General features: G+C 34.8%; 2 protein-coding genes across 2 annotated transcripts; one reads left to right on the plus strand and one right to left on the minus strand.

Annotated features, from left to right (window-relative positions):
* The first annotated feature begins 543 nt into the window (after positions 1–543).
* On the plus strand, positions 544–3863 carry LOC148273238 (ubiquitin thioesterase otubain-like). Its single transcript, XM_088238971.1, has 5 exons — positions 544–655; positions 735–1034; positions 1144–1359; positions 2863–2973; positions 3115–3863. Exons 1-5 carry the CDS (start codon positions 551–553, stop codon positions 3199–3201), a joined length of 819 nt encoding a protein of 272 aa, XP_088095097.1. The 5' UTR covers positions 544–550; the 3' UTR covers positions 3202–3863.
* A 6568-nt stretch (positions 3864–10431) lies between these two features.
* On the minus strand, positions 10432–18151 carry LOC148273239 (uncharacterized). Its single transcript, XM_088238970.1, has 2 exons — positions 17789–18151; positions 10432–15280 (listed from the first exon to the last, which is right to left on the minus strand). Exons 1-2 carry the CDS (start codon positions 17906–17908, stop codon positions 11615–11617), a joined length of 3786 nt encoding a protein of 1261 aa, XP_088095096.1. The 5' UTR covers positions 17909–18151; the 3' UTR covers positions 10432–11614.
* Positions 18152–25432: the final 7281 nt, after the last annotated feature.

Genomic DNA, 25432 nt, shown 5'->3' on the forward strand with positions numbered 1-25432 from the left:
TACTGGTGGCAATTGTGAGAAACTCTGGAAATTATGTTTTAAACACGACAATGCGCTGTTTCATTTTTGGATGTGATCGTAAAATATTGTTTTTCAAATACCTTTAAAAAGTATATTATAATTGTATTTCTGTTCGGTAAACCATCCTATAATGTTTTACCTTTTTTGTGCATAAGTCCATGTACTATTCACAGTGTTTTTGAACAGCGTGTACCGGCAACATACTACAAATGACAAAGTATTTCTTACTTTCAGATTAGACTATACTAGAATATTTTTTTGTTCTCGAGTCGTTTTTATTTGTGTAAAACAATTTTTATAATCAAAGATAATGTAGAACTATAACTAGTTGATGAAATATGACCTCAGTCACTCATCTGGATGTAGATGCAGTAACCAGTTTTTTTATTGAAAAATATTTGTTGTCAAAATAAGTATTCAATGATAACTAAGAAATGTGAAGAACAATATTCAATCCAATGTCTATGATCTGTTGTAATTTGTAATGTAAATAGATCTATGGAATGCTTCGTTTGTCAAATTGGTAAAAATGGCGAGCGTTGAAGATGACGGTGCCCGTGCCGGAAAAAACACGGAAAGTACGATTAATCAGGATGAACTTATTATGAAACAACAGAGACAAATCGAACAAGAGGTAAAATGCAATATGTTAACATGATCCTTAAATTTTTTTAGGAAAATATGCATATTATATTATTTGACAAATTGGTTAGATTTCAGATAATATACCTTTGATCGGAGAACAGGAGTCATTGTCGACCTTAGAAGAAGAATATTCAGATGATCCCGTGTATTGCTTGAAAGCTAAGTTTCTGTCTTCTAAGTATAGATGCATTAGGAGGACTAGACCTGACGGCAATTGTTTTTTTCGGGCATTTTCATACGCGTATCTCGAACATTTACTAACCGATAAAAACGAATATGACAAGTTCTATAGTTATGCTGGAAAATCAAAAGATGAACTTGTTTCATTAGGGTTTTCTCAATTCACAGTGGAAGACTTTTATGATACTGTAAGTATCCAATGACATACAAGTATCAATATTCTCTCTTAGTATCTAAATAATTTATTGTTGAATTATTGTTAGTACATTAATGTTATTTTCTTTCTTCTTTTTATAGTTTATGGAAGTATTAAAAACAGTTGGAGCGGATATTGGTAAAGAAGATACAACCTCTTCTCGACTAGAACTGCATAAGATATTTAACGAACAGAGTTATTCCGACTACTTTGTTGTTTATTTGCGACTGATTGCTTCAGGACAGCTTCAGACTGATCGAGAATTCTATCAAAATTTCATAGAGGGAGATCGTACCATTTTGGAATTCTGTCATCAGGTATAAAATTCAGTTTTTTTTTTCATTCTCGGCATAACTTTTTCCACGGAGATGGTTAATTATTCTTGTTCTAGTTAGTTCTCTTAAATTAACATATTTTCCCATCATCACTCTCAAATCACTCTTCATTTAATTAATATTTATGCATTAATCAGCAGTTTAAACGAATTTTGTCTTTTGTTTGAAGTTGAGCTGTTGTTAACATTCAACTGTTATACTTTCCATGCATCTTATGGTTGGGTTTTACCAGCATTGTCAACCTCCATCAAGTAAATTTTGATAGTCGGGGACCACAAATTTCCATTGATCAATGGAAGAATCAGCAGATCCCTGAGGGGGGGGGGGCTAGTGATGGAAAAAAGTTGTTGACCTTTATTGGTCCCCCGAAACTTGTCTCACCACTATTTCCCCTGAAAAAATGTTACCAAGTTTTAGTTTTTAAGCGCCTAGGTTTTTAGCAAGGCTTAAGCTATTTTACCACTAAATACATAAAACCTTATCATACATTGGAATAATCAGCAGAATTAAATTAAATTTTGGTAGATCCTCATAAAAATCTACAAGTATACGGAAAAATATAGGTAAACATTTATTCTGTTTTAAAAGTGTTCCCGATTAGGCATTTAAACACAATCAATTTACAAACGAGCCTCCACAGATATAAAAGATACCTGACAGAGAAGGCCAAACAAATGTGTTTGGCACAAAATGTTCCAGGGCCTCGATTACAATGGGAAGTTAACGTTTATATTTAATTTTATCTAAAAATAAAAATTAAGTTTTCTGTATGAAAAGCAGAATATGCCTACATTTTTTTCTTTTAAACATGTTCAATTATAGGTTACCGATGAAGATACTTTAAATGTTCATGCAAATTTACTCATTTTCGTACACAAATATCGATTTTTCTTTATAGACAGTCGAAGATAACTCTGTTAACTTCCCATTGTGATCGGGGCCCAGGATATAATTCGTATTTTACGATTATTTAACGATTACTTACAAATCCGAATCATAAAATTTCAGAAATAATTATTCAAATAAAATAAAAAGTATTTAAAAATTATTTTAGCATATATTGAAATATACCTTCTGTGAGTTTTTTTTTAATGCTTTGTTTAATATGTAACCAACTAACAAAGCAAACAAGCACAAAATAAGTTTGTTTTTTGTTATTTGGGAGAAGTGCCTTAATCACTCCTGGATTCTTGACTCATTGGATGAAAAATATTTTATCTCTTAGTTCCGTGTTTTACTAGGTTTATATCGTCGGGTTTTTGGCACAAGTTGGTAACTACATTTCACTAGGTGTGAGATATTGCACTTTTAAAGTTAAAAGCTTATCCCAAATCGACAAAATTAGTGAAATTTTCTACACATTTTTTTGGACAAACCTGTTTTTTTATTGTCAGGTCTAACTGTACCTTATAATATGATACAATTCAAATGAAAATTACTTTTAAAGTAGCATGCTGTATGTAGCTATAATATTGTTGTCTGCAGGAAGTGGAGCCAATGTACAAAGAATCTGATCACATACACATCATTGCTTTGTGTTCTGCACTGAAAGTTGGAGTTACAGTTCGTTATATGGATCGAGGAGAGGGGGGGCAGGTTTGTCAATTGAATACATTATAATATAAAATATGTTTTATTTCTGTCTGCTCTCATTTATTTTTTAAACTGTGAAGTTTTTACTGTAGAACTAAGCAATAAATGTATTAAATTTACTCAATTGATTCTGTTTGCTTTTAGGTAATTGGGCACGATTTTCCAGATGGGACATCTCCCCTGGTTCACCTCCTATACCGGCCTGGCCATTACGACATCTTGTATTTGTGATTATTATACACAAGTGTGTCAGAGACACTTGAATGGTAAATCCTGGTGTTTGCCACACCTTGTTGAGTAATTCATGACAAAAGAAGTTCAATGTCTTAATTCGTTACTCAGAAAACTATATTTTAAAAATATTGAGAAATCTAATGTTGACTATTCTTATAGGAAGTGATTTCTATGGCAATTCAAACATTTGTACAACTATGTAGGCATTTAACACACCATGTTTTTTTTAAATGTCTATGGAGTTATTTCATTCCATTATTGGATAGTAAATAAGTGTTTAAATGAATTCTTAAAACATAAATTACCTTTCAGTCTTTTTCCAGTGAAATGTTATGCATTTATTTTAACATTACTTGAATGAAACAAACATGAAATCATTTTATTTTTCAAAACTGATGTTTTACTTCATTCGAAATGTAAACACACTATTCACCCTTCACTGGAAAATCAAATGCATATATGCTTGAATTTGGCATTTATGGTCATGTAATAAGGAATCTCAATGGTAAATACGCTATTGCCAATCCGAATTTTTTTTCACTAGATATTTTTTTTTATTTTGGTATAAAATTCTGCAATATGTAAAATAGAATTCAAAGAGGAGTTTCATTATTGTAGAAATTATTAAATTGTCTATAATTAAATATTTGGCCACTAAATGTTTTTTTTTTCATAAAAAGTTTCCTCAAACTGAACACAAAATAAACTTTGACGAAAAAAGTCCAATAAAAAAAAACATAAGTTAATAAGTTAAGATAATTGGTGGCCTCTGGTGTAATGGCTAAGATGCTTGACTCACAAATAGAAGGTTCTTGGTTTGATGACATGACTTCCTTCAAAAACTTAGGTATTATCATACATAACCATTTAGAGTGGCACGATCAGGTTAGCAAAGTTAGTCGCAAACTTCATAGCAGTTTGCGCTCACTTAAAGGTTGCAGAATTTCTTGCCAATCAATGTTAAGCAGGCATTAGTCCGAAGCTTACTTCTCCCACTCCTTGCAGATGTCTGTTACCCAGATGCTGATTCTGAACGGTTTGATAGGTTGTAACGATTGCAGAATGTTCGTATATGTTATATCTTTGACCTTCCAAAATTTGACCACATTATCGAACACCACACACAACTACATTGGCTCAGTATCAGGCATAGACATTCACATTCTATCACTTCTTCACAATAATTTGAGAAAGCTCTTCCAACCTCTATTACAACACGGACTATCTCTTCGCTCTAGTAACGAGAGTATCCTTTTTATACCCTTTCATCGCTCTAATTTCTTGCCTCTTTCACAGTAGCTCGATTGTGGAATAATCTACCCACTAATGTTAGAGATGCCCTTCTTTATTTGCATTTAAATCAAGATTGAAATGTGACTATCTAAATGTTTGAGTTGTTCCTTTCTCCTTCTTTCCTTCCCTCCTCCTCTCCTCTCTTCATAGCTTAGTGTAAGATTTAGTATAAAATTTTAGGATTCAGTATAATTCCTTAGAATATGTCTTTGTACTTGTAATTTTCTCAAACTGAACGGTTTGGGTAGGTAGAAAGAAATTGTCTTAAGGCAATATGCCCGCCCTTTTATGTATGTAAAGTGTACATGTATATAAAGTGTATATGTATATAAAGTGTATATGTATATAAAGTGTATATGTATATAAAGTGTTAAATAAATAAATAAATTCCTGGTAAAAACACAAAGATTAAATGAGATTTTTCTCAGGCCTGGGTGTTCTGTATCGAGTCTTCTGACCGTCGTGGTATATTTTTTTTACAAATGGTGTGATATAAATACCACTCAGTGATGAATTCAATATTATTATCTGGTAATTAATTTAATATCTGGTCAATTTCATACTCACTGTTCTGATGATGTTTGAACTTTGTAAAATGTGTTGCTGACACGCGCACCTGCAAGAAGAGTCTGAAAAACACTAGTGAAAAAAACGCTGATACCTATACCGGGCCTAACCCGGCTTACAGTGGTCTGTCAAGCAGCAGCCACTTTCGGATAGGTCCAGACGGGGCAAAGATCTGGTCTGCAAGGTGAAGCTTCTGACAATTCTTGATTGGAGCCAGAGAGTAGTGGATGATGAAGCCGAAGAATTAAAATATTTGATTTGACTAGTTGTTTGACCATGTTTATTGAGAAAAGTTGCGTTTTGCAAATTACAATAAATGTGTGTTTTTTAATTTATTCAGTTTCATAAAAAATGGGAGACACTATTTTGACAGCTATAACTGGCATAACTTCCAATCAATATATCGACGTTATGCCAGCAATATCTGCTAAGGGGAGCAAACCCTTTAGATGCCTGAAAATTAGTAATTTTTAATGATTTTTTTTAAAGGTGATAAAATAAATCATTTAAACATTTCAAGGTTATTTTATTACAGCTCTGAAATACAAGGAATCATTTTTTACTTATTTTTATAATACAAAATGGCGGCGTTATAAGATATTCCTTCAGGTGTCTTTTGTGTGACATTCTTTTTCTTCTTCGTTTTTTAATGGCCTTTTCACCTCTCAACTCGGGTGTTCTGGCCAGTGTCGAGTTTTTTTTTTTCTTTTTTACATATTTACACATGTGTTTGTAATATAATATATACAAGTTAGTGAGTTAGTATTTAATATAATATATATATAATAATATAACATATTTACAGCTTAACACCATTTATAACTAGATATTTACATAGGATTTTAAATACACGTTTATTGGGTGGGGACAGGAAATAAACAATATTGTTACATATTATTACACAAATTTAAAACTTTTAATCCAAAAAAACATGATTTAGATCTTCCTCCTCAAGCTGACATTCGCACATGGAGAGTCCCGGACATGGATTCTGAACAGGTAAAAACCATTACAACAGTGTCCAATACACATTCTGCATATGGAAGACGTCTCAAATTTGTTCAGAATCACTTTGGAAAACCAAGGCTTTTCTGTTTCAATTGGAAAAGATGTCTTCCCTTGGCTTGGGATGAGGCTACCCAATATTCTTGCCATATGCGAAGTTGCTTCTCCTTTGTCATAACGAGGAGATCACCTAGTGGTAGGAAATTACTAAAGGCAGGATCCTCGGAATGGACCGCCTCCTTTGCCAACTCGTCCACCCTCTCGTTACCGAGAATACCACAATGGCTAGGGATCCAAGACATAAAAATGCTTTTATTGGATGCCTCTGATCAAGAAAGAAGAAATCGAGTTTCCACGCAGAGTTCGTCCACTGGATAAGAGGGTGGGGGGGGGATTTGATTTTTTTGTAAGGCACTCAGGGAATCCTACAGGATGAGAAACTTACTATATTGTGAGCTTAAGGCGTATTTGACAGCTTCTCGGATTTGCGATACATTCCGCTGTAAATACGGATGCATTGTTGTGCAATTTGTACAATTTTTGAAAGTCGTCGTCTTCACAATATATGGCCGCACCCGTGTGGGTTGGCAAATCTGACCGAGATCCATCAGTGTAGATAATTCTCCAACCTATCCGTCTTGACGACCGAATACGGTTGAATGTACACCGGGGCTGTAGGTGGCTTTCAACTCCAAATGTGAGTTCAATATTTGGGCGTATATAGAAACTTTAAATGGAAAACGATAAAGGGGAAGAAGGTCTTTAGGGTCAATGTTAAATTCAAAAGATTTGTAAAAATTAAAGCTGTTGATAAGTAAAGGGAGCGGTTTATGGGACCAGAAAGATGATGACGTAGCACTGTCAGAGAGGGATTTTACTTTTTCGAGGAGCAGGTTACTCTTTTGGACGGAGCATTTTTGAAAAAACCTATCCGCCAAATATTGTCTTCTCATTCCGAGTGGGGCATCAGAGGCCTCTACCTGTACAGCGTTAATTGGAGAGGACTTCATTGCTCCGATGACTAGTCTCAGACTTTGGGATTGGATCTGGTCGAGTCTTTGGAGATTCTTTTTTGAACATGGTTCTAAAAGGAATGAGGCATAATCGAGATGGCTCCGGATATACGAAGTATAAAAAAGTCTCTGTATAAAAGGGTGGCTGCCCCACCATACTCGCGAGACTGCTCTTAACGTATTCAATCCAGCTTGACACTTGTTTACTATATGATTTATGTATGAGTTCCATGTAAGATGAGTGTCCAGAATTACTCCCAAGAACTTAATCTAGGTTGTAAAAGGGACTATCTCATCTTCGTGCTGAATTTTTATGGTTGGGATTTTTCGCTGTCTACAGAAGGTTATGGCATTACTTTTACCAGCCGACAGGTCTAAGCCATGACCCACTAATCAATTTCTGATATTTCTCATACCTAAATTTCGTACATTTTCCAGATTCTTTGGGTCCTTCTCATATGCATACATGAAGAAGTCGTCCGCGTACTGAAGCAAACTTGTCTCTGAGGGAACAATTCCGCTGATGTCATGCGTATAGATATTGAAGAGAATCGGGCTCAGGACAGAACCCTGAAGTAGTCCCTTGCTCAACTCTCTTTCCGCCACAGCATGACCGCGAACACTGATGTCTACCTTTGTGGAGAGAATCAAGTTTGCTATAAAAGAAGTGAGCTTTTGTGGGATTCCAATTCGTAGCATTTTAGCTTCCAGAATATGTATAATAACATTATCATGTGCTCCACTTACGTCCAGACAGACACTGATTAGGAATTCTTTATCTTTCAGAGCGGCTCTGATATCGGATCTCAGAACCGATACGCTTTCAATAGTGCTCTTTCTTTTCCTAAATCCAAATTGAGGCTAGGAGAATTTTCGAGCTCGCCATAAACTAGTCCAAGCGTTGTCTCACCATATGTTCCGCAACTTTTAACAGTGTGGAAGATAGGGGTATGGGGCGGTAGAAAGTACCAAAATTTGGGTCTTTTTTAGGTTTAAGAAATAGGAATGAAAGATTGGGTTTCCCATGAAGGGGGAATGTTGATCAGTGATAGGATGTAGGAGAGGGTAGGATCACTGTTATGTTGAATGAAACTATATAGGGTACCGTCAATCCCTGGAGCTGAGTCCTTAAGCCGTGTCAGAACAGTCTTTAGTTCATCTGAACTAAAGCTATGATCCAACCAGCCTCTATCTGTAAACTGGTACCAATAGGGAGACTCATTCCAGTTATTAGCAGTCTACGGGGCTAACATGTTGGCGAACTCCTCAACCCACTCAAGAGACTCAGGATGTCTCACAGGTGGAGTGAAAGAACCTCTAAATCTACGTATTGTGCTCCAAACGGTCGAGATTGGCACGTCTCGTGATAAAGAGCAACAAAAGTTTTTCCATCCTTCCCTTTTCTTGTTTCTTAACAGGCGTTTTGTTTTGGCTTCTGCTTGTTTGAAAATCAATAGATTTTTCAGACTCATGTTTAAAGAGTAGACTTTGGCTAGTCTTTTCCTCTTCAAGACTGCCTCTGCACATTCGCTATCCCACCATGGGGCGGGAAGAGGTTTACTTCTATTATTTCCTTGCTTTATAGGGACATGTCTGTCTGCTGCTTCGACGATGTATGATGATAATGCTTCATAGCATTTCATTACATTTTCTTTCGTCGGAATGGGCAGCTCGTTCACTTTGAGTTCAATGTCATCAGAGAAGTCCTTCCACTTAACTCTTTCCGTAATGTATCTCGGTCTTCGCCTTCCACCAGGGGATAGGCCACTTTGGCAATGTCTATAGCTGAACATGATGTCGACCAAGCGCTGGAGATCGATAAATCTACAGCACTGGGTCGATGGTGTAGGAGTTGGAGACAAGTTGGGGAACCATCATTAAGAACACACATGTTCACCTCATCTAAAAGATCAATAATGTCTCTTCCTATTCTGTCGCATGTCGGAGCACCCCACAGGGGGTGATGAGCATTAAAATCCCCAAGAACAAGGAACGGTGGGGTAATTCTTGGAACATAGAGAGGAGCATTGATTTTGAAGGTTTATTGGATGGGGATTTTGTGTGACATTAAAAAGTGCTGCATTTGTCATTTTTTTTCTATTGATCTGAAACAAAATAAATATATGTACCTCGATTACTGACATATGCGCCACTGATTATCCTCTCTCACTGGTCCGCAGATTCTTTGAGTACTTTCTGTTCAAAAGTGTCCAGCAATTAAGCTATCTTCACTGTCAGTGTTAACGCCTTATACCCATATACCAATACAGTTCGTATAATTGTTTTTCAAATGGTAATTTGTAATCTGTGGACATTACTTGATTTGAACACTGGCAGCAAAGAAAAGTATGTTGTGTTGGCTGCTGTGAGTCTTTTTCTGATTTCTGCTGGATCCTCATTGTTCTCTGTTATACTGGAGCTCAGGTTGGTGAATTGCTCGACCACTTTGAAGGAGTTATTATCTTTATATTGGAAACTGCTTCTTGCTCTTGCGATGGGTTTCTGCTCTGTCATCATTTTTGTTTTTTCAAAATTGATTTGCAGTCCTACATCCCGTGCAGCTGTGTCCAAGGGATCAAAAATCTCTTAAATGGCTGTTATTGATCTCCAGACAATGTTGATATAATCCACATATCCGACAAGTTGGCTGCTCTTATAACAAATATTGGAGCCAGTGTCCGTTAGTTCTTCGTCTATTTTGACCTTACATTTTGAGTCTGACATGGTTGATTTAACAAGTCTAATCAGTTTTGTAGGGATTGTAACAATAAATCATATAGACACTCTTGATCTTTGCTATCATATGCTTGTTTGAAGTCTATAAATAGTTGGTGTATGTCCATGTCAAACTCCCAGCATTTTGCCAAAATTTGTCCGGATACCTGCTTGATACTCTCCCAGTATATTTTCTGCGTACAAATCAATTCTTTGTTTTAATATCGTGGTTAAGATTTTGTATGCTGTGCATAGAAATGATGTGCCTCTATGGTCTGCGCATTTTAATTTATCACCTTTGTTGTGGATGGGTTTAGGCCTCTCCTCTGGTATTTTCTCTAGTGACCATATCTCTATAATCTAATTATGTAGATTCTTTAGGTACTCGTTTCAATATTTGAACAACCCGGCAGGTAGATTATCTTTACCAGGTGCTTTATTGTTTTTGAGTCTCTTTAGTGCCATTTTTATTTAAAAAATTACATTACTTTGCAAATTTTTAAAGATATTTTTGAAAGACAATCTGTTTTTATTTTTAAAAATCTGACTTGGGTGACTTCTGCTATAGGAGTTTGAAGTCTGGTTAGCCAATCACACGAGGAAAGGGGATAAAGTTTTGAAAATAAAGACAAGGTGATTTATTAATATTTTAATATAAATATACATAGCCAGAATTTATAATTTTTTTTAATTGCCATGTTGAAAGAGTTATCTTATAATGTTCTAAGGAAATACTAAGATATTTTCTTACATGTATTATTCAGAACTTATAAAATTGTGACACTAAAAAACAAGTATTTCCAGCCAGCCATTTTTGAGATTTCCAGTTCATATTAGTCACTTATGTTGTTTTACATTGATGTTCAGTTTAAAGATAGCCATCTCCTTTATTTCTGCTAAGAAAAAAATTAAAAAGCAATAGAAATTCATATGGTTATATTGATCGCTCATACAAAACATCGATTTACTCATTTTGACTTACAATGGAGACGGCTTTTTTTTAGAATCACAATTTATTCAAAAATGTTATCTTTGTGTACAACTCTGGTATATGTGGATTGTTGTAAACATAAAGAAGGTACATTTTGTCATCAGTTAATCGAGGTTTCTGTACTTCTAGTCACCTATCTTAATAAAAAATACTATAATAATATTCCACCATTATTAAATATGCCTTGAATATCCAAATAAATTAAAAAATATAGCACAAAACACTTGTGTCGGAATCCCTCTAAATGTACTGGGCATATTTTAAAAGCAATAAAGGTACGAGTACAAATATTACCTAAACAAAACTTTTGGAGTAAAGGGAATGTAATTTGGTATTCATTTTCAAATCTTTTTGTTATATTTCAGACTCATTTTTACAATATAGAACATACAACCATTGGAAAATCAATTTTAATCAAGGCGCATAATTTAAATAAAGAATTTCCCAAAAGCAGGTTTTGTTTTCTTTCTATTCAGAGTCACAATTAAAAATCATTCAAAAATGGAAGATGAATGGCGAACATTATTCGAACAACTCGATTGTGAAATTGAACAATATGATTATGTAATTTAATGAATTAATGGTGTAATCTTAGAACTATAGAACAGTTTTCTGAATTATTAAAAACATATTATCTATAAGTATTCTAATTAATAAAACGACAACATATACCTTAAACATTAAATTTGAAAAAAAAAATTTAAGGAAAAACACAAGCATTAATAAAACACTTAACATATGTAATAATAGAACAGTCCAACAATACTCGACCAAGATTTAGTCTTGTCGGTTGTGTTGCGACATCTATTCAATGTAATGAAATGAATTATTGACAGAAATAAACACCATCAGGTTCCCTTTTAGGTTTCATACCAGCGAAAAATCCCTTAATGTCTTCTTCTTTGACTACTTCTTTCTTATCCTTGAACGTCTTTAAGAAGTCTAAAAGTTTGTCTTTCATTTTGTTGTATTCTGTAATAGCGTTAATTTGCTGAACATGACCAAGAGAAGACAAGGCCTCCATACCCTTCTCATACTGAGATGATGATGCTTCTGTTTTGATCTTTCCCAAATCTTCATAAGCACTTACAGTGTCCTCCATATCTAACAGAAATGAAACCTTATAATCGCTATACGTATTTAAACAAGAAGAGCACGAGCACAGTTTAGAGCGCCAATCGGAAGGCCAAAATACAGCACCTCGACGCCTGATTCGCTGACAGGTCACAGGCTTAATACAGACCTCAGCAGATACTTCTTGCTTTATTTTTTTTAAGATTCCATTTGTACATAAGCTGTCCTCGAGTTTTCTCTTTTTATTTTCAGAAATATCACAAACTTTAGATTCTTTTGACATATTGTTGCATGTTTCAAGGTTGATATTATCTGTATTATTTTCCGGTGGAGCAATATCACTAGTAGTAGCATTAACTACATCTTCATTGTTAGATTTCTTTAATCCTGATTCATTGGAAACTTTTGTTGGCTCTATTGTGTGCAACTGGATATCGATTACAGCATTTTCTACAGACTTTTCAACTAATTCTTTAGTTTGATCATGATTGACTTCTTGATCTTTAGACAGTAAATCTGCAACATCATTTTCAGTGACAGTTACATTTTCAGATGAAGATAAATCATTAAGATTATCAGATTTCTGATTTTCATTATTGCATTCTTCAGTTAAATTTTCAGATGAAGGTAAATTATTAAGATTATCAGATTTCTGGTTTTCATTCATTTCATTATTGCATTCTTCAGTTAAATTTTCAGATGAAGGTAAATCATTAAGATTATCAGATTTCTGGTTTTCACTAATTTCACTATTACATTCTTCAGTTAAATTTTCAGATGAAGGTAAATCATTAAGATTATCAGATTTCTGGTTTTCACTAATTTCACTATTACATTCTTCAGTTAAATTTTCAGATGAAGGTAAATCATTAAGATTATCAGATTTCTGGTTTTCATTAATTTCATTATTGCATTCTTCAGTTAAATTTTTAGATAAAGGTAAATCATTAAGATTATCAGATTTCTGGTTTTCACTAATTTCACTATTACATTCTTCAGTTAAATTTTCAGATGAAGGTAAATCATTAAGATTATCAGATTTCTGATTTTCGTTAGTTTCATTACTGCATTCTTCAGTTAAATTTTCAGACGAAGGTAAATCATTAAGATTATTAGAATTCTGATTTTCATTCATCTCATTGCATTCTTCCATAGATTCCATTGGTCGAGATATAAGATTAGCAACGGATACCAAATTTTCAACATCATTCCTGGGTTCGGATTTACCAGACGAATCAATTTCTGGAATCATGTCTACATCTGTCGACTTCAGGTGAAGTTTACTTGTAGAATCATCTTCAATAATACCAGCATTAGGAAGTGGTTTAATTGCGGAATGTAAGTTTTTAATAATATCAATATTTGTAGAGTCAATAATTGTTGGGTTAATATCTCCAATAGTATTTAAACTATTTGTAGCATCAGAAAGAGTTTCAATTGTATAAATTGAATCTACTTTTTCAACGGTGTTTATATTACTAGCATCCAAAAGAGATGCTGTTGGGGAAATAATGTCTTTATTAGTATGTGCATTCATAGCATCAGTTGCAATTGCAGAATCATCATTTGTAGTATCAGAAAGTGGTTTAATTTTAGAAATATCTTCATTTGTAGCATCAGGAGTAAGCTCAACAGAATTACTTTCATCAATGGAACCAACTTCTGGAGTTTTAGAAAGAGATTGGATTAAAATATTGTTCTCTTCGCTTCTTACTATATCAGTAGGAGGTTTAGTAAGTGAATTTACTTCTTCTGTAACCATATCTGTAGCTCCAGGTAGAGGGGTATCAGACAAGTTCTTATCTTCAAAAGCTGTAGAATCTGTATGCTCTGGATTAGATGTAGCATCTTTTATAGGAATTGGGGCATGCATAGCACTTTCTTCCATTATAATATCTTTGAGATGAGCAGGTTCGGCAACGGAATTGCGTTTTGAATCAGTGGGTTCTGTAATACAATTATCAACATAGGGTAAACTGTTCTCAATATCTTTATTTTTCTCATTATTTCCTTTAGATCCTGCTTCAGGTTCATGTAAACTCCCGGTAGAATTGTTACTAATTGCAACTAAATCAAAATTTGACACTGAAATTATACCTGAAATTGCATCAGATTTAAGAATTTCAGAGGATTTTGTGTCATCAATTGAAAAATTATTTTTTGTGTCCACTGCGGATACTAAATTTTCATTGTTTTCATCAATAGTAGGAAGAGATTCATTGGTAACAAAAGTTTCAAGAGATGCATCTTCACTACTTTTGTTTTCCAATGTGTTAGATACCTCTTCCATATTTACTTCTAAGGCTGTTTCCGCAGTAGTACATTCTTTATCAACACCATCTTTTATTTCATGGGTACTAAGGCCTTCAAATTCCATCGGTTCAAATTGAGTCAGGAGATTTTTAGTGTCGGAGATTAGGTTTACTTCAGTAGAATCATAATTGTCCTCAGATTGATTTAGTTCTTTAGTATCTGGTTTCTCAGTATTTTCTTTACTCTCATTAAATACTTCTATTGTTTTAACTTCTTTTGGTGATGTATTTACAGAATCTTCATTTAAAACGGTACTTACTTCTTTTTCGCTATTCAAATTTGGATTAAGGTTAGAACAATTATCATTATTAGATGTTGAAGTACTGTTGGAATCCAATAAAGAAATTGATTCAGATGCACTCTGTTCAATTGGATTGTTTAAATTATTAATTAAACCATCATTTGGCATGCCAGAAATTTCATTACCAATTAATTGGTTATCTATGGATAATTTTTCAGATGGGTCAGAGATTTCTTTGGATTCATTCAGAGTTTCATTAATATTGGCACATTCTTCTTCATTACTAGATTTATCAGTTGGTTCAACGGATTGCGGCACATTTTCTTGTAGGGGTTTTTCTGAGACAATTTCAGCTACGTCAACTTCCATACTGGTATCAACATCATTTTCTATTTCAACTAAAACCTCATAGCACAAATAGTCACCAAGGAAATCATTTTTATCCATACATGTTTGGCAAATCATTTCTGAATATTGGTCCGGAGGGGGCAATTTAGTATCCAAGTGTCTTGAATGGAACCAGTCTTCGCAAACAATGCACTGGATCATTTCATCTTCCACAGTATCATCAGGATCTGGATAGGGACGATGGCAGATACAGTAAAGACCAGAAAAATTCTGGTTGTATTGATTTTGGGTATTTGCCTCAAATTTAACAGCTCCGAATGAGCAGGGTTTGGAATTTAATTTGGGACCACCACAATCACACCGAAAGTTTCTTTTTGTGTAAAGTTCAATAAGTGTGTGGTTTTCATGACAAGCCAGACTGCATGCCAGGCACACTCCAGAGCGATCAGATGGATTATCAACTGACTCGGGGCAGCAGGTGAGGCAAGCATATAAGGCTTGCCTTTTCACATAACCCTGAAATTAAATTCTTTTATAAAAATTGTTGAATTTTTTTATATTAAAAAAAATATAGTAGGTATTGCATTTCAAAAATCTATAAGGACATATCTTAAAATGTATGGTATTATTGTATGTGCATACATACATACATTCAAGTATACATTATATTTTTAATTAGATTTTTTTATGTTTATTTGAAAATATTTATAAAGGTTGTATACCTCAGGCTATGGGTATGTGAAATTTATGGTTTGCTTTTATTTAAAAAATATATTTATAAAGTAGTGTGCTTTATCTCTATTTATACATGTAAAGAAATAATAAAAAATAAATAAAAAAAGAGTAAACTTAAAGGTTTGTAAAACACTGAAAACAAAATAGGAAAATATTAAATTATGTAAAAATAGTAAAACGATGCATGATAGGTGGTGCACAAATGTCGAAATCCGTGAGCTGTGTAAGGCTGGAGATATCCATTATCGACAAAATCAAGGGATGCTGCGTTGGCTTGGACATGCAGAGCGAATGGGCAGCAAAAGAACGGCTAAAAGGATCTACGATGCAAATGTTGATGGATACGAGGAAGACCGAGAAAGACATGGCACAATCAAGTCCATCAAATACTTGAAGATGGAGATGTCAAAAGAAGGAATAATCGGCGTGAGAAGATGTATGAATGTAGAGGAAGCAAGGTCTGTATGCAAAGATAGAGTGATGTGGTGTTCTATCCTCTCTGCCTACCCCTACAGAGAAACGGCGTGATGGTTTGTTTTTGTTAAATTGTTTCTAAATGTCATTCTGGTTGTTTCTTTATTTTAAAAAAATGTTAAAATTACACTTTTTATACAAACGAGGATTTTTGTTAAAATTTCTGCTTAATAAAATTTATCAAAATATACTTAATTCAGATTTCATTATCTTTACACGGATAAACAATATTTCACATTAAATTCCATCGCATGTTTCCAAAATTGTTTTAATTCAAAATACAATCCATCTTTTTACTGAAAATGCGTCAGATAACAGATGGCAGACCAATTCCATTATTATACCACCTCGGAGCAGCCAGGTATAAGGATGGAACAAGTTTGTATGGTCGCTACTCCAGCTGTATACCGGGCATAACTGTATGCGATGTTTATAAGTGACAATGTTCACCATACCTTCCTTGTTTTACTGCTATGCTTTGGCACACTTTTATAACAGGCCTGCTATTCTAAGCGCTCTCCCGGCTGTAGAGAACGCTTTTACAGCGCATATTTACATACTAAATACGTATTTATTGTGTATGCAGACAATTGGTAGAATTCCATATTTAATTTGGTAATGTATCCAAAATAAAACAAGTTTATTGGATTATAATTCTACTTTATTTTTTATAAAATATACAAAGGGTATATTGTGACGCGTTTCGTCTTGTTAGGACATTTTCAAACTAACTTAAATATTTACAAAGTTTCCTTATATACTAAAAATAATTGCTATTTTATGTTTGTGGATTTATATACAAGCCAAAATAAGTAGAGTAATTAAAATTCAATTAGGGTATACTGAGTATATTAGAGGAATATTTTGGTTATATTGGGGAAAAACCTTCCATTATTTAAAAACATTTGTAAGGGTATGACTTTAAAATTAATATAATAATTATAAAAATATTGATTTCATTTATACAGGTTTATTTAAAAAATTACTGTTGAAACTCTACATTGGTGTTTTACACAGGTTTCATTCATGTTTAATGTCAACTAAGGTAAAATACATTCAGATTTTATAATATTATTTCATTTTAATTTAATTTATTGGGAACATGACAAGTTTTTGTATATTTAGTAGGTATATAATAAAAAAATATTATACTCGTACATAATATGGAATAACAAATTTACAATTACAAGATTATAATTATAAATAATTTAGTTTTTATTTTTGAAAATATTAAGTAAAGGTGAATTAACTAGGTTCAACTGTTCATTTATAAGTACATTAGCAGGGTTATTGTCATTTTTTATTATTTCTAGCTGTTCTAACAGATTGAGTCTATAGCCTTTATTTTCTATATGTAATGGTTCAGGTTTGTTTTTGTTTGTTAAATTTGAAAATGTCCCAACAAGACGAAACGCGTCACAATATACCCTTTGTATATTTTATAAAAAATAAAGTAGAATTATAATCCAATAAACTTGTTTTATTTTGGATACATAACCAAAATAAAATACTAAATACGAACTACAAAAGCGTTTTCTACGGCCGCGAGAGCATTCGGAATAGCAGCCTAGGTTAAAAATAAAAGCTAATAATATTATGATAAAATGCAATAAGAACTGCCACTCATAGGTTTTCAAATGGATGATTTTGCAGTTAAGTTAATTTTAGGAAACACTTTCAGGAAAATCAAATAATAGGTAGGTAAATTGCACGAAACAAACGAAATTTTTTTGTGCCTAGTGGTACAAAAATGCAAACTAGATTTTTTAAATGTAAAAAAAAAACACCATAACAGATTCGTTTATAAAAACTTACCATCTTATAAGTACAGTTTTTATCGTCGCTGGCTCCCAATACCGCTATAGCATTCTCTTCAAAAGCTTCTTGTTCTTTTAGAACATCAACCATTGTAACGCTGTTGTCGTCTTCCTCCATATTTGGTTTTCAAAAGTAAAAGTATTGAAGTGTATGCCGATTGAATTCGTCGCAAGTACGAATTTTCACATAGGATTAGCTGTATGTGTTAGGAGAAATTGATAACACGATAAACTGAAAACGACGCGCTCCGAAGACAGAAGAATAAGATAAATAAAAACGATCAGACGATGGATGATCGAGACGCCGGCATAGGAAGAAGAACTCGATAATGCGAATGCGAATAACTAAAGATTTTCTATGGTCGAGAATAGAAATGTCAAATACCCAAAACCACCCTGCCGCCAAAATAGTCTATGGTATATTTATAGAAAATAACAACAAAACACAAACGGAAAAATAATAGGGTGCATTTACACAACACAAAGTGGGGAAATAAATGTTCACATCTTCAATTATTTTTAAGATTTTAAATATTTGCGGATTACTTTATAATACGTTCATTGAGACGAAGTAAAATGATTTTCATCCTCAAGGAAAGGCATCTGGGAAGGTTCTATTCTATGAAAAAATATTGTTTTATTGCAATGTATAGGTTCTATAAGTTATTACATTATCATTAAAAAAGAATTCCATTAAGAATTGTCAATAAATACGTTAAATCAAAAAATACTTATGTGAAAAAAACTGACTGCCACCGATTTGCTAATAAATGTATTCAACCTTTACATAAGCTTCTTAAAGTATACGTAGCGGACGTAAGGTTGACGCTTATGTCCGGTAGCTGGGGTTTGAATTCCGCGGCGCCACTCAAGTAAATTTTTGTGAAATATAAAAAACGTACAATTGATTATTTGAAACTGATTTGTGGTCTTGATTTTTTGTTGTTAATACAAAGACTAGGTCACTGACAGCGCCCTTAGGGGCAGAATTTGCTTAAAAAGGCCATGGGAGAGTCACTACTGTTTGGAAGCCAAACTGTCATACAACGCCCTCAATGGCAAAATTTCCTTAAAGAGGCCATGGGAGAGTCATTACATTACTTTTTGTAAACCAAACTGTCATACTTGCGTTTTTAGCTTTGAAAATAGTAAATTGCGAAAAACATAACAGTTATTATTGCGCAAAAACTATTCCAGTATACATAAGGATTATTTTTATTTATTAATTTATGCATCCACCCAGTGGGCATTTTCTAGTATAAATATGTGTTCATAAGGTAAAGGGAGATAATTCAACGAATATACTATTATATATTCATCGACTTAACTCCCTTTACCTAATCAAATATGGTTAATAAGCATACATTTAAGATGGCAACGGCAGGATTTTTTTTCGTGTGACTTTGGATAAAGTTTCTTCAACGGTTTAAATATTGATATTTTGAATTACTCGAGAACGAGATGTTTTGCGCCCTGTGGGATATACGGCACGTACAAAGTTTTGGCGACAAATTTATAGGATATGTTTATTAGAAGCACAGTCCGGCTGGTAATAACGACCGGTTTCATTACGGAGTTAAAATATTCTTTCCAATATACTCGTACAAACAAAATGATACGTCAATCCTCAAACCACTCTCATACACGTTTGTCTAATAATAATGTAAAAAAAAAAAAAAATTGAGCGGGAATTTCATACTCATTATAAAACGAAATAATACAGACTAAAATGGATACAAAGTCATTGGAACAATAGGCTTCTTTCCCCCCTCTGGCAACTACACGTGGACCGGACCATCTTCTTGGAATTAAACAAACAACATGTGTTTGCACTTGTGCGACACTGACTAATGACTACCCAAAATTTTACGAAATTTACGAAAGCTACCCTTCGGATATTTTTATCTGTTATGTTATCCATAGTGTTGAAGTGCTTTATCTGTTTTATCTGTTAAGTTTTTTATTGTTTACTTTTTAATACAAACACTTTACAAATTTATAATTTTAAGTGGCCAGAATTTCACTCGTCCATGCACTTTGTAGCTGCAAGATGATTGGTAATCTAGCTTCAATAAGTAAATGTTATCAACTATCAAATATCCTTATTTAGTAAATGAGGTCTAGAATTCCAACCGTCCATGCGCTCAGTAGCTGCAAGACTTGTTGTAATCTAATTTTTATAAATTGTTTTTTTATTTTATTTTTTTAAATATCACTAAATCTCTAAACTTTATTGTCAAATAAAAAATGTAAAAAGGGGCTAGATTTTTTATTGTCTGTGCGCTCTGTAGCTGCAAGACGTGCTGTAATCTAGCTCCTGTATATCATAATTGGAGACGAGGAACAAGAATACCAACCGCCCATGCGCTCTGTAGCTGCAAGACGTAGTGGGATATTTATTTATTGTACAGCGCCCTTGAGGTGATTTTCACAAAAACGGCGCTATATAAATTATCCAAATATAAATAAATAAATTCGCTATCCCACCATAGGCTGGAGGGGGTTTATTTTCATTGCTTTTTTTCTTATCGGGACATGTTTGTCTACTGCATCGACGATGTATGATGATAATGTTTCATGGCATTTCATTACATTTTCTTTCGTCGGCGTGAGCAGCTCGTTCACTTTGAGTTCAATGTCATCAGAGAAGTCTCTCCACTTAACCTTTTCTGTGATATATCTCGGTCTTCGCTTTTCCTCGCGGGATATACCACTTTGTCAATATCTATGGCTGAACATGATGTTTACCACTATAGGACAATAATCATTATCAAGAGTATCATCACTAATTGACAATTGTAGCAATGGTGCTATTGCAGCGCTGCAGTTTGGAAAATCCAGTTCAGTAATGATCAGTTCACCTAAGAGGTCAGTAATGTCTCTTTCCATCCTGTCGTATGTTGGAGCACCCCACAAGGCATTGTGAGCATTAAAGTCTCCCAGGATAAGGAACGGGGGAGTCAATTTTTGAAACATGGATTTCGGGGGTTTGTTAGATGGGGAGATGTATATGGAGAGAATAGCCAAGTCATTTACCTTTGCAGCTGTCACTTGAAAGGGACAACCTTCAGGCTTGACGTTGACAGGGATAAAAGGGAGGGAGTTTCTGATGAGAAGAGCGGAGCCACCCCTTCCATCTTCGCGGTCATCCCGAAGGCAGTGGAATCCTCGGAATCTAATGGTAGATCCGAGGATAATCCATGTCTTCGAGATAGCCGCAAAGGAGATAGATTTTTCTTGAATTGTTGCTGAAGATCTTCGTTTTTGTTCAGGATACTATGACTGTTTCACTGAAGAATCCTCATTTAAGGAGCTATGGCAGTAGTTAAGGAGAGAGGTAACATGTTGAAGTTGGTGGGCGACGTTGGACGGCATTTGAGGGTTGTTTTGGAGGAGTGAAAGTAAAATTGGCCTCGTGGTGTAATGCTCAGCGCGTTTGCCTACCATGCAAGAGGTTTCGGGTTCGATTCCCGACATAGTTGAAATGAAATATTTTTTTAAAGGGGTGTTTTCACACCAGAATATATCATAGTCCCTGGACTGGTTGCCTGAAGCGTAAGACTGATCATCTTACCTTCATATAACAAAAATGATCAAGAAACGCTGCGATTGGTGTACCAATGCAGTGCTATATGCACTATTAGGTGTGGAAAGGGAATGATAATGATGAAAGTAAAATACTCAATATAGTGGAAATCAGTGAGTTTTTCCATGTTGGTACTGTGCTGGGGAAAACACCCCCGTTAGATCCCGAAGAAAGTTGTCCATTCGGGTTAAAAAGGAGTGAGGGATCGTGATGAGGAGCATTGGGTTTGGAGGTTTGGTTTGATGTTGATAGGGAGGTTTGAGCAATCGTTTTCGGCTTTGTTGTTTTAGAAACGATTCCTACGAAAGAAATCGTCGCTTTTCCGAACATTTTCGTTACTTCTACGTACGATATGCTTTTTTCAGCCATCGCATGTTTAATATTTTGTTGTCTTTCTAGCTCAGGGCACAGGTTGCTGTTAGCAGAGTGATTACCGAAACAATTAAGACATTTTATACCCTCCACTGCTACCGTGCAGGCCTCCCCATTGTGTGAGGATCCACATTTGTTACAGCACGGTAGGGATCTGCAGAGGGTTTTTTTATGCCTATACTTACAGCATTTGAAACACTGGATAGTAGGGAACACATAGAGTTCTACAGGGAGGGACACATTGAATATGGATATATGGGAAGGCAGCGATTTCGAGTCAAAGGTCAAAACCAGCGTGTAAGAGAGTTTCCATTCGATTACGTCACCATTACTCGATCTATAGTTTAGTCGTCCAGCCTTGATTACTTAACCAAATCCAAGAGGTACCTCGGCATCTCCACAATATCATGTTTGGACCAGTGCGAAGGGATGTTTTTGGTAACACTCTGTTTGGTAACTTGGAAAGTCAAGATAAATACATTGTAATTAGCTATTTGTCTATTTCAGATGCTACAAACGCATTGGCCTTGTTTGCCGTCTTAAACTCCACAAAAACACTGTTACAACCGACGGACTTAATTCCTTTTCAGGCAGTCCGGATGTTATTTCTATAAATAAATCGACCGAAGTCAATATTGTACAAGTTGGTTGAGGTAACATCGTCTACTTGTACTTTGGTTACGTGTACAATTAATGGTGCGGGATTTGTTCCATTATACACCCGGGATTGAACTTTGGTAGGTGTGGTGGTAGGTGTGGTGGTAGGTGTGGTGGTAGGTGTGGTGGTAGGTGTGGTGATAGATGTGGTGGTAGGTGGAACTGCGTTTAGGACGTGTGAGGTACCTGGGGTAGCAGAAGTCAGAGGTAAAGAGGTTGAGGGTTTGTGTGGGTGAGGGCGGTCTGAATCAGAACTAGATCTCCTCCTCGTATTCATAAGTTTCGTTTTTTAGATTTGGACTTTCCTGTTACAAATTCGGTGGGGTCTGGAACTGTATCCATAGTGCCACACGATGAATCGGATTGGGATCTATCCGGTGAATTCGGTGGTTTTTCATTATCATCCGTGTTTTTAAAAAAAATATTACAATGAAAATAAATTAAATTAATGTGTAACCGACCCGTTACAGGGGGGGGGGGGTGGTGGCTTCGTCTCCCTGGTTCCACTCAATCGGCCCACCCGGCGTAAACGGGAGTTCTGAGAGCCCAGCGCACCGAGAAAGCACTGACCACTAAGTAAACCTTAGTAGCCCTGACAAGGGCTTTCCAACGGGTCCTGTTGGTCAAAAGAGGCAAGCGCAGTCAGGACAGTCACGGCAGAAGCCAGCAGCGAAGCACGAAGTCCAGCGGGAAGCGGAGGGCGCGGAGGTGGAGAGTAATACACAATACAACTGCCTTGAGCGAACTGATCGTTTATTTCAAATGTACAGGTTATAAAGCGCCCGCAACGCACTGCCTGACGACCGAGCGCGCGGTCGCCGCCATAAATGCGAGCCGGCCACGTAAATAGCGTCATCCGCCCACGCGCGGGTTTAGTCGACAGTATGCCGCGCGGCACGCAACATATAAAAAATGCATAGAAATCAATACGTGTTTATACAAAATTAAATATCCAATATTTTACATGATACAAATAAATTCCTTTTTTAAGCTATATTTTGCCCCCGGTATTTGTCAAGGCCGAATCCGAAAGTGAAACAACTCGTCTTTATTGGAGATTCGCACTTGACTTTCTTACATATACCGAAGCCCTATATTTAGTTAATTCTTTATAAAATACACAATTAAATGACATTTATAAGTCTTGTTCTTATGTTAAATACTTAGGACTAACAATAGACAGACAATTAACATGGACAATTCCTATCAACGATTTAATTAGCAAAGTGGCGACATTATCGAGTCTTTTTTTAAAAATCAAAAATTGTATTCCAAAAACGGAAAAAATTTTAATGTATGAAGCCTATGTAAAAACTAAAATATGTTATACGCAACTACTATGGGGAGCAGGATATCAAAATGACATAAACAGACTACAAAAACAACAAAATAAAATATTAAAGTTAGTATATGACCTTCCGTATTTAACTGCAACTAGAGAACTTTTTAAACAAACTAAGCAATTAAATATAACTGAACTCTTTCAACTAGAATCATTAAAATTTATCCATAAATTAGACACTAATGTAATTGTAGACGAAGAACTATAGCTTGTAAAAAATTGTAGTCAACATGGACATAATACGAGAATATCAGACAAATACCATATGCAACTTTCTAAAACAAGACAAGGACAATCAAGACTAATGAACCAGGGACTGAAATTATACAATAAACTACCAGACAAAACTAAACAAAAGACTCAGACAAACTTTTCAAAAGATGTAAAAAATATTATTTTGAACAACAGAGTATAAATGAAAAATGTATATATTGTTTTATGTAAAATAAATGTAATAATCCGTAAAAGTTTATAAATAAATTTTCAAATAAAAAAAAGCCCGCGCGTCCGGAACATAAAGAATATTTACACATGCGGAACAAAAAATCTTACCTGGTTTGAGGTTTCAGGATAATCGGAATAAAACAAAACTTAAACAAACTAATTCTACTATGGACACTTAGTAGTATATAAATAATGTATTAACCCACTATTTTTTAACAAATTAGTATGTTATTTTCAATTAAACATATGTAGGGTCCATAGTCCATAGCTGATGACACACACGTGTAAAATTAATTCACCTGAAATAGACTAATGACCAACGATGCAATGTCATCATTTTCTATCGAATCCAATACAACTTATATTGCTATTTTAGCAATATTGCACATAAAAACGAGATCGTCACCCTGCGGTACATTTCCATCGTCCCTACCATGAAGAAATGAACCACAAAAGAATATGGTCTACAAAGAGACCACAAGACGCAGCCAACATCAGTCAGCCTGTTCAGTGAGTCGGCCCTATTAGTGCAGTTATTAGTGCAGTTATTAGTGCAGTTCGCTCAGCTCCAGCATGTAGTTCAAGTGCAATCGCACCAACTCCTCATCTCCATTACTCACGCGCTCCTCAACAAATTGACATATATTTATTCAACATGCAATAAATCAACACATCAAACACCCGACGGTTCTACCGAGATACCAGGATGTATCCGGTGGGATGCTCAACTGCTGCAGAGATCTTCTTCAAACAATGCGTTTGGAAACGCCGTACTCTACGCAGCATCTACGGAGTATCCAGTTAGACGACAGAAGACAACATGCAAAACGCGAATCTCACACAACTTCGCCAATTACGCTCATCTTCGCAGATCTCACCTAGTTTCACTGATTCCGCTCAACCGCAACGAACACACTCAACTACACTGAATTCGCTCCTTTACGCTCTTTATTGTATGGTAAGCCGTGTATTTTTCCTACATATTTCACCATTTTCCACCCGACAGAACGCCCCTCACTCATGTTTTTTCTTTCTTTGAAAGGGGAAAATTGCTATTAAAACAACTGTGAGTAATATAAAATAAAAAACTATTTTAGGGATCTAAGAAAAAAATTGACTTAGAAAAATTATTAATAAGTGCTGTGTTCTCAATTGCAAAGGAAATTATAAATCTGGTCCAAAATTTACACTCTTGTGTTCTCCACTGACCCAATTTTACGTTTAAAATGGTTAAAGTTTTA

The sequence above is a fragment of the Micrasema longulum genome, unplaced genomic scaffold, assembly GCF_059751315.1.
Source record: "Micrasema longulum isolate JH-2025_06_02 unplaced genomic scaffold, ASM5975131v1 h1tg002029l, whole genome shotgun sequence".
Lineage (NCBI taxonomy): Eukaryota > Metazoa > Arthropoda > Insecta > Trichoptera > Brachycentridae > Micrasema > Micrasema longulum.